Source organism: Sciurus vulgaris (assembly GCF_902686455.1).
Source record: "Sciurus vulgaris genome assembly, chromosome: 4".
NCBI classification, from domain to species: Eukaryota; Metazoa; Chordata; class Mammalia; order Rodentia; family Sciuridae; genus Sciurus; species Sciurus vulgaris.
Window position 1 is genome coordinate 104,427,382 of NC_136464.1, and position 14,900 is coordinate 104,442,281.

Genomic DNA, 14,900 nt, shown 5'->3' on the forward strand with positions numbered 1-14,900 from the left:
TTTGGGAGACATTTCTAAAGCATGGGAGGGCAGGACTCATGGTTTACTTTGCTCACTGATTAATCCTGCACATCTAGAAACACACCCAGAAAGTGACAGACACTCAGTGAACATGTTCTGAATGAATGTGTTTTCACGAATTATTCCACAAAATGAGGCAATTCAAGGTACTTTAGTGGGTCCTCAATTTAAAGAGTGACTTCAAAATGGCAGAAGTTGGTATATATAAAAAAAAATTAACTCTTAAAAAAAGATTATGAGTGTGGAACATGAATGGGCAGGTTAGGGAGGGAGATATTTAAATCATAAGATGCATAACTAAACCAAAAATAAGTGAATTTAAAAAAATTTTTGAAGCCCAGAACCAGATAATAAACTTGATTCAATGTAAACAACATTCTTATTGCCTCAGTTTTCAGTTTTGCAATGATTTATCTTCAGGGGAGAAAAAAAATTTCTAAATCAAATTCTATTTCTTAGGATAGTTTTAAAATATTAAGAAATTTGGGGAGGAGGTAACACATAATGAACTCTCTTCAGAGAGTTTTGAACAGAATATTATACTGATGTGCTTTGGGCAAGGGGAAAGTTGTACCCAAGAGGCCACAAAGCAAAATGATGGTTGGTTGACCCAACACTGCAACTCAGGTAAGGATTAAAGAAAGATGGGGCAGAAATGGACAAATGTCCACTGCAATACTGGGGATAAGTGCCATTCTGGGGGAAAGTATAAAACATTACACACCATGGTAGCACTATGCTTTCTATCTCCAATATAAATTGCTGTTACTTATAAGCTGGGAAAACAAATTTATGGGGCTTAAAGTGCTTTCATGAATCTGAAATAACTTTTCAATAGGGGCCAAAGCATGAACCAAACCAATACGCTGCATTAGGGACTGACCTGGTGTGGCAACTTGGAGGCATCCAGAAGGAAGAAAAGCCTGAAAAGTTGTCCTGTCTTCCTAACCACAAATGCGACTTGGATGAGGGAGCCCAGAACAAAGGTAAAAGAGGATTCAGATGGCAGGTGCTTGAGAGTGTGAAGTGCCCTGGCTGTGAGGACAAATGCTGGACTCCTAGAACATAAGCTCACAAAACCCTATACCCCCCTCTCCTAGGTTTTTCTTTAACTCCAAAGAGAACAACCTAACAATTTTAAATCCCATTAAGATTTGGTTTTAAAAGAAAAGTCTCTTCCTTAGACTTACATGAGAAAATGGCAAACAACTATTCCCTTAAAACTCCAGGGTGGCTGATCCCTGACAGTACTGTGCATCTATGGTGTTTAACAATTCAAGGCTTTATCACATATAATTGTTAAGACTCTGAGAAGCATGTGTCTCAATGGCACTTAGTGCTGAAGGAAAAGATACGAGTCAGTTTGGTGCGACCACTCCTGTCTATAGGCAGATGCTCTGATCCTAATCAACTAGCATGCTCCTCAACTCAGATCTCCTGGCACACAGGATTTCCAGTTTACCCCTCTGTACAACAGCACAGAGTTAATCCAAGCATATGTAAGTTTGAACTGATCTGATTCAAATATGGACCCCTAATAATGTGTGCTGTACAGCTGGGGACATAGTATGATAGAAATGTATGCTTAGCATATACAAGACTCTGGGTTTGATCACAAGCACCATATTTAAAAATAAAAGGAGAAGGGGAAGAAGAAGAGAAAGATACGTTGTCACCACTCTAGCTTCAAGAATCTACTTATCTGTGAGTGGATTACAAAATACATAGACTCTCAGGGATAACCTACAATAAGAACTGTCCCAAATAAGGATAACCTACCCAGAGTCCCGTGGGTATTCCTAGGGAACTTTTCAAAGATTACATTAAAGCTTCTGAACTCAGCAAGACTGAAAAGTGTTACTGCTGATTGATGTCAAATATGATGAAAATATCAAAGTCAATATTAAATTATTATACCTTCAAAATTCAAAATATAAAGTGTTGAAACAGGAAAATGTTTTGTTAAATAGTGAATGATATTGTATGGTGCTATCTCTATCATGCTGGTGAATATTGGCCCATAGTTTTGATTGGATTTATGCCTCCACTTCCCATGATCATAAGGTTGGCTGCTTCCATATGAAAACATCAATTAAGAAATAGCTATTACTATGGTTTAGATGTGATCTGTTCTCCAAGGATCCACGTGTTGGAAGCTTGGACCCTAGGGTAGCACTGATGGGACATGGTATAGAGCCTTCAAGATGTGGAGCTTACTGGGAGATATTTAGGTTGTTGGGGCCTTGCCCTCAGAGGGAATTAAGGCAACTATCATGGGATCCTTTGGCAGTTCACTTGAGGGATTTATTATAAAGGACTGAGCTTGACTTCAGCCAAGCTTCTTTGGCTTTCTGTACCAAGATGTGATCACATGTTCCCACATATGCTTCTACCATTGCTATACACCATAATGTGACACAGCTGAAAGGGTCCTCACTACAAGTCAGCCAAAGTAGGCACCATGTCCTTGAATTTCCCAAACAGAGCTAAATAAACTTCTTTTCTTCATAGTAGCCTGCCTCAGGTATTTTGTTATAGCAGCAAAAAATTGACAAATACAGACGTATTAAAGGGAATTTCCTTTTACAAAATTGTGATTATTCTGCCTGGGGAAGTTGATATCCCTTAGATGATACTGCTTTATAAATCAACAAAAGATAACAATGTTCTGGTGAGTAAACTTGCTTAATCCTGGTTTCACAGGGTCATTAGGTCAAATAATGGCCACCTCACCCAGGAATTTAGCTACTGGTTACTATGTAAGAAATTCAGTTATTTACAACTGGTCCCTATGTAAAAAATGCAGTTATAAATCATGAGTATACATTCTTCTTAATTGTCTACTTTTGGAAATAATCTGGCAGTTTCTTACAAGACAAAACATTCTAAGACACAATCCAGATATCCCACTCTTTGCTATTTATTCAAAGGAATTGAAAACTTGTGTCCATTCATGCAAAAATCCACTCATAGATATTTATGGATGCTTTATGTCCAATGGCCAAAACTTGAAAGCAACCATGAACTTTAGTGGGTGAATGGATAAACAAATTGGTAATCTAGAATATGGAATATTATTTGGTGCTAAAAAAAGAAATGAGCTGTTCAACCACTGAAAAACTTGAAGGAAAATTACATGCATATTAAGTGCAAGAAGTCAGTCAAAAAGACTATATGCTGCATGATTCCAAATACATAGCATTTTGGAAAAGACAAAACTATGGTAATAGTAAAATGATCAGTAGTGGTCAGGAGTTGGGTGGGTGGGAGGATGCACTGATAGAGCACAGAGGAATTTTAGGGGAAACTACTTTGTATGATATTACCACGGTGAACACCTATCATTCTACATTTATTCGAATCCATAGAGTATACAATATCAAGAGTGAACCATAATGTAAACTACGGACTTTTGGCAATTATGATATATCGTGATGTAGGATAACAGTTGTAACAAATGTACCACTCTGGTGGCGGATTGTTGACAATTCCTAGAGATCCTCTGTACCTTCTGCTCAGTTTTTCTGTGAATCCAAAGATGTTTAAAAAAAATAAATTAAAAAAAACTGCCAGTAAAAAGGAAATTAAGAAATTGTATGTCTTAAATAAATCTTTGTCAGGAGACACCACAAAGCAAAATACACATTTTTGAGGAGACAGGGTTTAGAGATTATATTAGCAGGATTACAGAGTCTTAGTGGATCAGTTTGGCCAACTTCATAGCTGATCAATGAACTCCAAAGTATGTAAGGACAAAATCTTTGAGAATCCCAAAGTGTGGGATTTCACCAAGTGTGGTAGTTTCACTTACAAGGTAGTTTAGAGAAGTTAGGAACACCTCAGGGACAGATGGAAACTCATCAACATCTCCCATGCCCTGCTGGTGTCCCATAGCACTGACCTGAGCAATGGAGTAATCCGAGTTGTTGGTGGCCTGCATGCCCTCATTCCCACTGATGCCCACACCCACATGGGCCATCCGGATCATCCCCACATCATTGGCACCATCCCCCACAGCAAGGGTGATGGCCCCTTCACGCTTCTTAACCAAGTCCACTATTTCAGCTTTCTGGAGGGGAGATAACCTGAAAAGATAGAAAAAAATCACTTTTAAAGATGGTGTTTGGGTTCATTATGCTTCATACTATTCTAAAAGTTTTTACAAAAAAAGTCAACAATAACCTGGACATAACTATATTTCAATGGAAGCTACTAGTTAATTTTCCAATTCTACAATGAAGCTTTTTTCATATGCAAAAATGTTCCCAACACCTCCACCAATAAATAAATAAATCACAAAATCACACAGTAACTTCTTCAACATCACAAAATAAATTCTTACCTGTTTCCCAGTTTATATGCAGAAAGATTCCCCCATCACTCCCTCTCCTGTAATACTAACCTGCATATTAATTTACATTAGCTACCTACTTGAGAGAAAGACAGATGTCTCCTATTTCTGACACTATTTAAAAGTCTTTACCCAAAGTGTAGGATATGAAGAAGCCTTTAAAAATCAAATTATGTCCCATTGAACTTGAATTCATTCAAGGATATATATATATATATATCTATATATATCTATATAAATACATATATGTATATAAATATATGAATATATATTTATATACATATATGTATATAAATATATAAATATATATATGTAAAATACTATATAATAATATAGATATAAAATTATATATATAAAGAGTCCAGTTTGGAACCTGGTAGCTAACAACCAACAAAAGTTAAATGATGTAACAGCATGAAATCTTGTTTCCTCCTCATGCTATGTGAACAATGCAGATCAGAATATTATCATTGATTTTTTTTTCTGAGGCAAGCTACAGAAACAAATTCAATAATTCTAAATAAATTTCAGGCCAGCAGACCTTCTCTGTGCATGAAATGTTTTCAATGATGCAAAGGAAGAAGTAGCAAAACTTTTTTTTCCTATTTATCACTCATTTTTTAGTTCACTCAATAATTTGACTTATATCTCTATCAAAAAATGATGGCTATACAAAAGATTTTATTCCCTAGCAGTGAATGACCTTCCTTGCCATTTCTTTCTCTCAAAAGAGTTCCTAAAAACTAATAAACTAAATTAGATGAGTTTGTTAAAGACTCGGGAGATAGCTGATTTCCTTGACTAGAATGCTGTTATGGTTTAGGTATGAGGTGTCCCCCAAAGCTCATGTGTGAGATAATGCAAGAAAGATTAAAGGTGAAATAATGGGGTTATGAAGCCATAACCTAATCAGTGCATTAATCCCCTGATAAGAGTTAACTGGGTGGTAACTGTAGGCAGATAGGGTGTGGCTGGAGGAGGCAGGACACTGGAGGCATGCCTTTGGGGTTTATGTTTTATTTGTTGTTAGGGGAACTCTCTATGCTTCCTGGTGCCTCTCTTCCGCCATGATGTTCTGCCTCACCTTGGACCCAGAGGTTATCTATGAACTGAGATCTCCGAAATGTGAGTACTAAACAAACTTTTCCTCCTTTAAAAGTGTTGTTACGTCTTTTGACTAAAAAGCTGACTAAAACAAATGCATTAGAACTTTTGCTTCATAATGAAGAGAACGTAATAACTTAAAATCACTACCTTGTGAAACAGAGTGAAAAAGAGTGAACATTTTCTGAAAAGAATGAACATTTTCTGAAGGAGATGTTGGAAATCAGGTGTGTGCTCCCACCAAGGGACACTGGTGCTTTCACTAGAAAACTTCCAGAGTTAATAACTTTACCATCTGGTTGGACAACCACTTTCACACTCAGACTCCCAATCTGTGAGAAACACACATGCGTGTGCACATGCACGCGCGCGCACACACACACACACAAAAACAAAAACTCGTATCAATCCCAAATCTGACTTCGTATTTTCAAATCTTAATTCCATTCCCTGGGCCAACACAGAGCTCTCTAAATACAATAGGAGAGATATTGGGACCCTTAAGCCCTCTCTTCCCCCTGCTTAACATCAAGTTCTTATTAATTTCATGAGGTAGTTTTGAGTTCCTTCATTAAAGCTCCAAATCAGTCCTTACCAGATAAGGATAGAAATTGGATTCTCAGCCGTCTGGATTTTTACATCTACCTCCCCAAATTTGTGAAAATAAAGTCTAAAATGACATTAGCCTTAATATTAAGCTTCAGTCAATAAAAACACATAAAGCTACGTTTCATGTGTGAACCTGAAGCCATTATCTCCCAAGTCTTAAAGTTGTTACATGATTGTACCAACATTGATGTTATTGCATCCATGCGATGGTCTTCACATCCTTGTCTGGCAAAGTTAGTCTTGTCATTTATTAGCTGAAACAGCACAGAATTCCCACAGTGGTCCCATTCAAGAAAACCGAAATAAGCCGGGGGGTGGGGGGTGGAATCTATGCAAGATTGTAAGGGCATAGATAAAAACAAACTCAGTTTTTCCTAATCTGTATTCAACTCACAATGCTCAATGCTGAATGCTTCTGAACACTAATGAGTGGACCAAATGAGATTGTTAGGTTTAGATGTGATGTCCCCCAAAAGCTCACATCTAAGACAACTCAAGAAGGTTTGCAAGAGAAATGATTGGGTTGTGGCCTTAACTTAATCAGTGAAGTAATCCCTAATGGGATTAACTAAGTGGTAACTGGATGTAGATGGGGAGTGGCTGGAGGAAGTGGTTCATTGGGGGCGTGGCTTTGGAGTATCTACTTTGTATCTGGCAATTCTCTTTCTCTGCCTTCCTGATCACCATGTAAGCTGCTTCCCTCTGCCACACTCTTCTGCCATGATGTCCTGCCTCACCATGAGCCGGAGGAATGGAGCCTGCTGTTTGTGAATAGAGGCCTCTGAAACTCTGAGTCCCCAAATAAACTCTTCCTCCTCTACAGTTGTTCTGGGTCCTTTAGTCACAACAGTGAAATAGCTGAGTAAAACAGCGACCAAATGTGGCTGGGGGTATTTCCACACACACCAAGCAACCAATTAGTTCTGCAGTGAACATCAACAGGGTGTCATGTAATGCAATTCAGTTCTGAAGCTATCATCCTGGAGGTAGTATCAGTTGCTACAAGTTAGGGGCTCAGTGCCCAAGGCCACCCTCACCCAACTTCTCACATTGTGATCTGTGCTTCTGAATGATCAGTTATGAATCAGTGTTCCACAACCCCCTCCACAGGTTTGTCTCATTTGAACTCAGGGAAGTTTTTACTAACTTTTTTTGTTGTTCATAAAAAAAAGGATACCACAAAGGGTACAGATGAAGAGATGCATGAGACAAGGAAAGGGTGGAAAGGGTGTGAAGCTTCCATGACTTCTCCCATCCTCCAGGCACCTCTACATTCTGGCTCTCTGGAAGCTTTCTGAACCTAGCACTTTTGGATTCTTATAGAAAGCTACATTATGTTGCATTATTGATTAATTTATTGGCCATTGGTGATAAATTTAACCTTATTCCCCTCTTGCTCCCCGTAGATTGGGGTAGGGCTGAAAGTTCCAACTCTTTAATCCTGTTTTGGTGTTTCTTGTGATCTGTTCCTGTCCTGAAGTTATCTAGGGTTTCCAACCATCAGACATCTCATTAGCATGCAAAAGAAATTTTGTAACCTTTGTTATTTATAGCAGATTTCTTTCAACTTGTCATTCATTAGCTTGCAACTTACCATTGAAAAATTATAAACTGCTTTTCTGTAAATCTTAATCCTAACAATTAGAATGGAATACAGACCTGCATTTTCCCAATAAGAAATGTTGCCTCTGAAAAAATTTTCATTTTCATGTCTATATTTTCTTCACATGAACAGTAGTAGGTATAGCAGGGAGAAAAAAGAAGAATGAATATATTCTTACCTACAACATAATACTGCTCTACATGAAAGGGCCAAATCTAAGAACTTCCTCTGAATTTCAAACCTTAAGGCATACTTTAATGTTTCACCATCAATAATTAGGGCCAAGTCATTCTCTTTACCTAACAAGTTTCCAAGATCTCCACAGTTATATTCAATTATTTGCTGTGTTGCCTAAAACAGAGGAGGAAAAATATAACTTTGTATTTCTCATATAAACAAAAAGATATCTGAATCAAGACAGCAGACTGAGGAACATGTTTACTTCATTCTTTGCTTTAAAAAAATTCACTGATAGGTTAGGGATGTGACTTAGTAGGAGAGTATCTGCTTTGCATATACAAGGTACTGGATGCAGTCCTCAACATTGAAAAGAATAAAATGAGATGAAAAAGTAAATAATTATCAAGGAAATAAGCTTGATGCTGGGCGCCGGTGGTGCATGCCTGTCATCTCAGTGACTCCTGGGGCCGAGGCAGGAGGATCGTGAGGTCAAAGCCAGCCCCAGCAAAAGCAAGATGCTAAGCTACTCAGTGAGACCCTGTCTCTAAATAAAAGACCAAAAAATAGGGCTGGGATATGACTCAGTGGCTGAGTGTCCCTGAGTTCAATCCCCAGTACCAAAAAAAAAAAAAAAAAAAAAATGCTTGACATAATTAACCATTAGGAAAATTCAAATTTAAACCATAGTGCAATACTATTTATACCTGCTTACATGGCTAGAATCAAAATGAATAATAGTGAATAATGGTAAGGATTTGGAGACATCAGAGCATTTATACACCACTGGTGGGAAGGTAAATGATGCAGACACTGTGAAGACAGTCTGGTAGTTCCTCAGATGGTTAAACTTGGAGCTACCATATGACTCAGAAATGCCGCGCCTGGGTATACATCTGAGAGAAATGAAAACACATGTCCACAAAGAGACCTGCACATGAATGTTTACAGCAGCATTATTCACAATTGCTAAAAAGTAGAAATAACCTGATGACAAATAAATATGACTCAGCTATACAACACAATATTCTAGAGCCCTAGAAAGGAACAAAACGCTAATACATGCTACAGCACTGGATGAAACTTGAAGACATTATGGTAAGTGAAAGAACCCAGTGACAAAATACCACCCATTACATGATATGAATCATAAGAATGTCCTAAATAGGCAAATCCATAGAGACAGAAAGTAAATTAGTGGTTGTTTAGAAGTGATAGCTAAAGGGTGTGGGGTTTCTTTAAGAAGTGAGGAAATTGACCTTAAATTTACTGCGGCAATGGCTGCACATATGTATGAATATATTAAATCCATTGAATTGTACATTGTAAACAGATGAATAGTATACTATGTGAATTATGTATCAATAAAGCTGTTTTTTAAAAGTATTCAAGAGAGAATAAATTCATATCATTAGGAAAATATGAGAGGTGCTAATAGCGAACGAGACAGGTCAGAGAATTTTTGGAAAATATTTAAAAGATGGAAGAAAAGAATGGAGTGAATGCCTATAAAGCTGGCTTTCAGATGTCTAGAGGCAAGGTACATTGTAAAGACAGATCAATTTCTCAACTTAAGATATGGGAATCACTTCCATGAGTATTTTTTCTCATCCCATATATATATTCTCATCAAAATTCTTGTAAATCAGCAAAAGCTCCAAATTTTAGAGAAATGATTTCCATGTCACCAGCAGAGTAGAAGACTCAAGTGATGGAATATTTCATGTAAAATATGCAATAAAATTTTAAGTCACATAGATTAACACTAAAGAAAATTGCCTTATCAAACACAAGTGGAATAAAGTACACAGGGGAAAAGAAAGAGAAATGTCAGTAACCACTACTATGTGGAAGCTAGAGCAAAGTAAGGAGAAAAAAGGTGTGGGGGGAGTGGGATAGCATAAAGAAAGGGAACAGTGAGGTGGAAGATTGAGAGGGAGGGAAGAGGGTCAGGAAAAGGGAGGAAATGTAAAATGAATCTGACAAAATTATGATACATGCATGTATAAATGTACCAAGCAAATTTCACCTTTATGTATATCTACAAAGCACTTGCTGAAAATAAATAAATAAGTGAAAGCAAGACAGGGAGTAGAAAAGGGGGAACAGTGGAGGGAGGAGAAGAAGAAAAGTGGGGAGGCATCAGGCACTGATATGGAGTAAATTAAATTTTATGCATGATTATGTCAAAATGAACCCAACAATTATGTACAATTAAAATGCACTAATAAAAGCATAAAATAGAATTGTTTTATAAAAAGAAAAACTAATGCACAAAACTGGGGGTATAGCTCAATGGTAGAGCATTTGCTTAGCATGTGTGGGGCCCTGGGTTCCATACACACACACGCACACACACACACACACATACACACACTCGACAAATGAACTAGTAAGTTTACAAAAATATTTACAGGTTGCATATCCATTTTATTTCTACGACTATTTAAAGTGAATGCCATAAAATTACCACATTTAAATGGTCATTATTTAATCACTTAACTTAATTTGCAGTCATATTTAGTGATCTATGGGAAAGCAGAAACACTGTTTCTGAAATCTGTTTTCCTTAAACATATGAACAGATGAAATTTTAACAATGTGCCACATGGGAGAAAAGTTTGAAGCACAACTGATATCAAGCACGAAGAGCTGTAATGAAATAATTCTCATCACAATCTTTCTCAAAAAATCTTCCTCAAAAAATCTTCTTTATTCACTATGCAAATTAGGTAATTGTGTTTCCTGTAATAAAAGATGATTTAGTACTAGTTGAATCACTGAGGCCTTTATATAAATGTGAAGGCCTAATAACAGAATTCAATCACTTGAAAATTTTACTCCACAGCATGTAGGAATTACTATGTGTAGTAGAATGAGTATATTATATTAGGCATTTTCACTTCTTTTTCCACACAGTTGACTGACTATTCCATCAATGCTTTCAAGAGATTGCAATTGTTCTGTCCCCATAAAAGGATCTGCCAAAATTGTTTTTCTTGATTTTAATAACTTGGCATGTTTACTTGGATTACTGAACTCAAGACTTGATGCAATTCTAATTATTATGTTGTCTTAAATCTTACAATTGCTTAGAAAAACTAATTTTGAGCAGTGAAAACTGTTTCTCCCTACCAGTGCTTCTGCTGACAATGTTAATTGAGGTTAAGACAATTCTTCCAATATGGTTCATCTAGAATATAGCTAACCTGAGTGACTTGCTGAAATTAATTATGCAAAATTCATATACATGGGTTAAAAGTGATAAAGTTTTGGTAATTTGGAGCACATTATATGAGAAAATTACATGTGAGCTTCCATTATATAAAAAAAAGTGTGTACACCATTAAATAATGATTATTTAGAAAGCAATTTTGAAAATAAAAAGGTTTAAAGTTTCAGGAACTTAAGAAAAGTTTAGAGAGTTAAAGTACCAGAATCATTGTATAAAACACAATATTTAAGTGAAATAGTGCTTTCCAAAGTAAGATGCACCAGCAATATTAGATTCTAGAAAATTCTAATTCATGCAACTAATTATAATTACTCATGCAACTGAAACCAAAATATTTAAAAACTTGGTAAACATGAATTTAAACATCAATATTAGTTTCCTTTGGTGTGTATAATTTGGAAAAATTAAAAACTATAATTTGGCCTTCATCTATTATTTAATAATGGAGGGATCTTTATAAACCGTGTAAAGTTCCATTTCATATTATATTCCTAGATCTTTGTTAATATTATAAATTCTCCACACAAAATATATGCAAACTAAACTGGAAGATAAAGAAAAATTATACTTCCTTGTAAATGCTTATGCTGAATATTGAGATATAGTAGGCAGTGAAACACACAAATCAAAAGGAGCAGATTAATGAACTTTTAAATATATATACACCTATGTAATTATCACCCAGATAAATGTATAGAACATTTACAGGGCTTTAGAATGTTCTGCATACCCTTTTGCAGTGAGACACCTGCACCTAGAAAGGACCACTTCTCTGATTTCTCTCTCTTGTTTTGTCTTCTCTGTCCTTAAACTACATGTAAATCAAATAATCAAAACGTACTTTTGTGTTTGGCTTTCTTCACTCAACATACCCTTTCACAGATTCATCTGGGCTGCTATGTAATTTATTGATAATAGTTATTTTAATTGCTATAGGACATTCCATTATACTAATTTGTTTCCTACTGACAGACATTGCAGTAGTTTGCAGTTTGGTGAAATTGTAATACTCCAGTGTAAGCTTCTAGAGTCACCGCAACACAGCATTCACAATGTTTAGGATTCAACTCCAAATTACTCAACATAAGAACAAATAGGAGAAGCTCTAGATGAGAAACAAAAGCTAACTTCAAAATTAACCCAGATGTCAAAATTATCAAATGCTTTAAAGAAGCCATCATAATTATGTTCTTAGAGAATTAAAAAATTAGAAATCTTTGCAAAGAAATAGAAAATGTAAGTTTTAGAACTAAAAAATAGCTGATATAAAATAATTGACAAATTGGCTTACTAGCAAAATAGAAAGGACATGAGCCAGTGAACTTAAGGTAGATGAATGAAACTGTCCAATACAAATAGAAAAGACAAAAGATGGACAGAGATACAGGAATTTACAAGGGGAAAAAATCCCATGATCTAACCTCTAAGTAATTTAAGCCCCAGAAAAAATACTTGAAGAAATGATGACCAGAAGTTCAGTGAAAAACATAAATTTATAAATTTAATAAGCTTAGTGAAACCCAAAAGAACGGTTAGGAAAAAATCCCTACGTATATCTATCTCATACTGATTTAAACCAAATGACAAAGATAGATATTTGAAAACAGTCAGAGAATAATACTCATTACATCAAGGGGAGTAACTATTCCAATGACTCTAGACTTCCTTCAGAAATCATGGAAACCAGAAGACAACTGAACAATAAATTTAAAGAACTAAAATAAAAATTCAAACAAGAATTCTTGAAAATATTTTTTAAGGTTAAAGGGAATTGAGGACTGGAGTGTTGCTTAGTGGTAGACAAGCTTGTCTACCATGCACAGACCCTGGGTTCAAACAAACAAACAAAAAACAATACACTTCTCAAGAGTGAATGGAAATACAGATATTTCCAAATAAAGAAAAAACAAATATACTCTCTGCAGTCTAAGTCTACAAAAAATGCTAAAGAAAATTTATCACCTGAACAAGACCATGTTGGTGCACACCTCTAATCCCAGCAGTTGAGGAGGCTGAGGCAGGAGGATCACAAGTTAAAAGCCAGCCTCAGCAATTTAGAAAGGCGCTAGGCAACTTAGTGAGACCCTGTCTCATAAAAAAAAAAAAAAAAAAAAAAAAAGGCTGGGGATGTATCTCAGTGGTAAAGTGCCCCTGGGTTAAATTCCCATTAAAAAAAAAAAAAAGCATCACATGATGCTAGAAGGAAGCTTGGATCTTCAGGAATAAATGAAGAGCATCAGGAAACATAAATCTCTAAGTCAAGTATAATATATTACTTTATCTAAATTTCTTTCAAACATGTATAACTGTATAAGCAAAAATTATGTCCATGATTTATGAGAATTATGACATTTAGGTAAGTATATATGAAAATAACAAAAAGGTCAGTAAGCAATGTGAAATAAATTTACATGGTTATAAGCTTTTCTACTTTTTACATGAAGCATTACTCTATTAATTTTAACTATAATATGAAAAGGTAAGGATCTATGTCACAATCTCTACAGCAACCACAAAGAATAATAATGAAAAACATTTGCCTAAAAGTTAATTGGTGGATTAAAATAGAATACTAAAAACTGTTCGCACAACTGTCACTTATCCCAAAAAAGTCAGGAAGGAAAGAACAGAGAAACAGAAACAGGGAAGACAAAGAGAAAACCAGGAACAACATATTAGGCCTAAATCTGATGTAATTAATAGTTACACTACTAATGGGTTATCTATTATAATCTAAAGGCAGTGATTGTCAGAACTTAAAAGAAAAGCAAGATCAAACTACATATTTCCATAAAGGGATACATTTAACCCATTGTGTCTCAGTGTTCCATATGTAAGGCACCTATAAAAACTTAAGTTGAGCAACAAGTCACCATAAGTGGTATATTTGTTGTTAAATTTAACATGTCCTACATATGGTATGCCGGGACATCACGAGTAGAACACAAAACAGATAACATAAGGACACCATTAATTATAATAATACTCTCAACCACCTTGATTTGATTGGTATTTACTATACACAATGACTAGAAAATACATATTACATTCAAGTGTATATGTTATGTTCACTGAGACAGATAATATAATGGATTATTAATTCCAGGGAATTTCAGAACAGGCAAAGTAGGATGAGCAGACTAAGGACTGGCAGGTCTAAATGGCTAAGTACTTTTAGTGGGTTTTGGGCTAAAAGGGTGCCTTCTTCTAGTGCTGGGGTATTAGGACAGATAAATAGTGGCCCATAACGTGATAGTCTGCTAGAGGTAATAGAGATACAGGCTCTGGATGGGTTGGTTTGCAAATGAAAGCTATGCTTAAGGGAGAGTTGTTTACTACTTCTAGAAATGGAATAATAGTGTGGGGTAAGGAGAAGTCCCTCCAGGATCATCAAAGTCCCAGATGTCAAAGCATCAGAATATGAAAAACAAAAGCCACATTTGAGTTTCACATCACAAAACACTAGAAGAAAAAATTAAACACAAGGTAAGCAGAAGGAAAGAAAAATAGAATAAAGATTGGAATAATAATGACATGGAAAGGAAACAGCAAATCAACAAAATAAAATCAGGTTCTTTGAAACAATCAATAAAATTGCTAAAACTGTACCTATCCTGACTAGAACAAGATAACACGAATGTTTGGTGTCAAGAATTCGAAGGAATCATCCCAATAAGCCTATAGATAATTAAAGGATAGTAAGAAATATTGTGAAGAAATTTATGGCAATAAATTCAACAATTTCAAAGAAATGGACAAATTCCTTGAAGGCCACATTTGCCACAGTTCATTTAAAAGGA

At 35.7% G+C, this 14,900-nt stretch overlaps 1 protein-coding gene across 1 annotated transcript in view; it reads right to left on the minus strand.

Annotated features, from left to right (window-relative positions):
* LOC306658961 (phospholipid-transporting ATPase IB-like) overlaps positions 1-14,900 on the minus strand; it is a gene marked incomplete at both ends in the record, with an annotated part of 142,477 nt that overhangs the window by 24,309 nt on the left and 103,268 nt on the right. The window contains 2 exons of the mRNA XM_079136233.1: positions 3,923-4,106; positions 7,867-8,039. Coding sequence (XP_078992359.1) covers positions 3,923-4,106; positions 7,867-8,039 — 357 coding nt within the window. The remainder of the gene's footprint in view (positions 1-3,922; positions 4,107-7,866; positions 8,040-14,900) is intronic.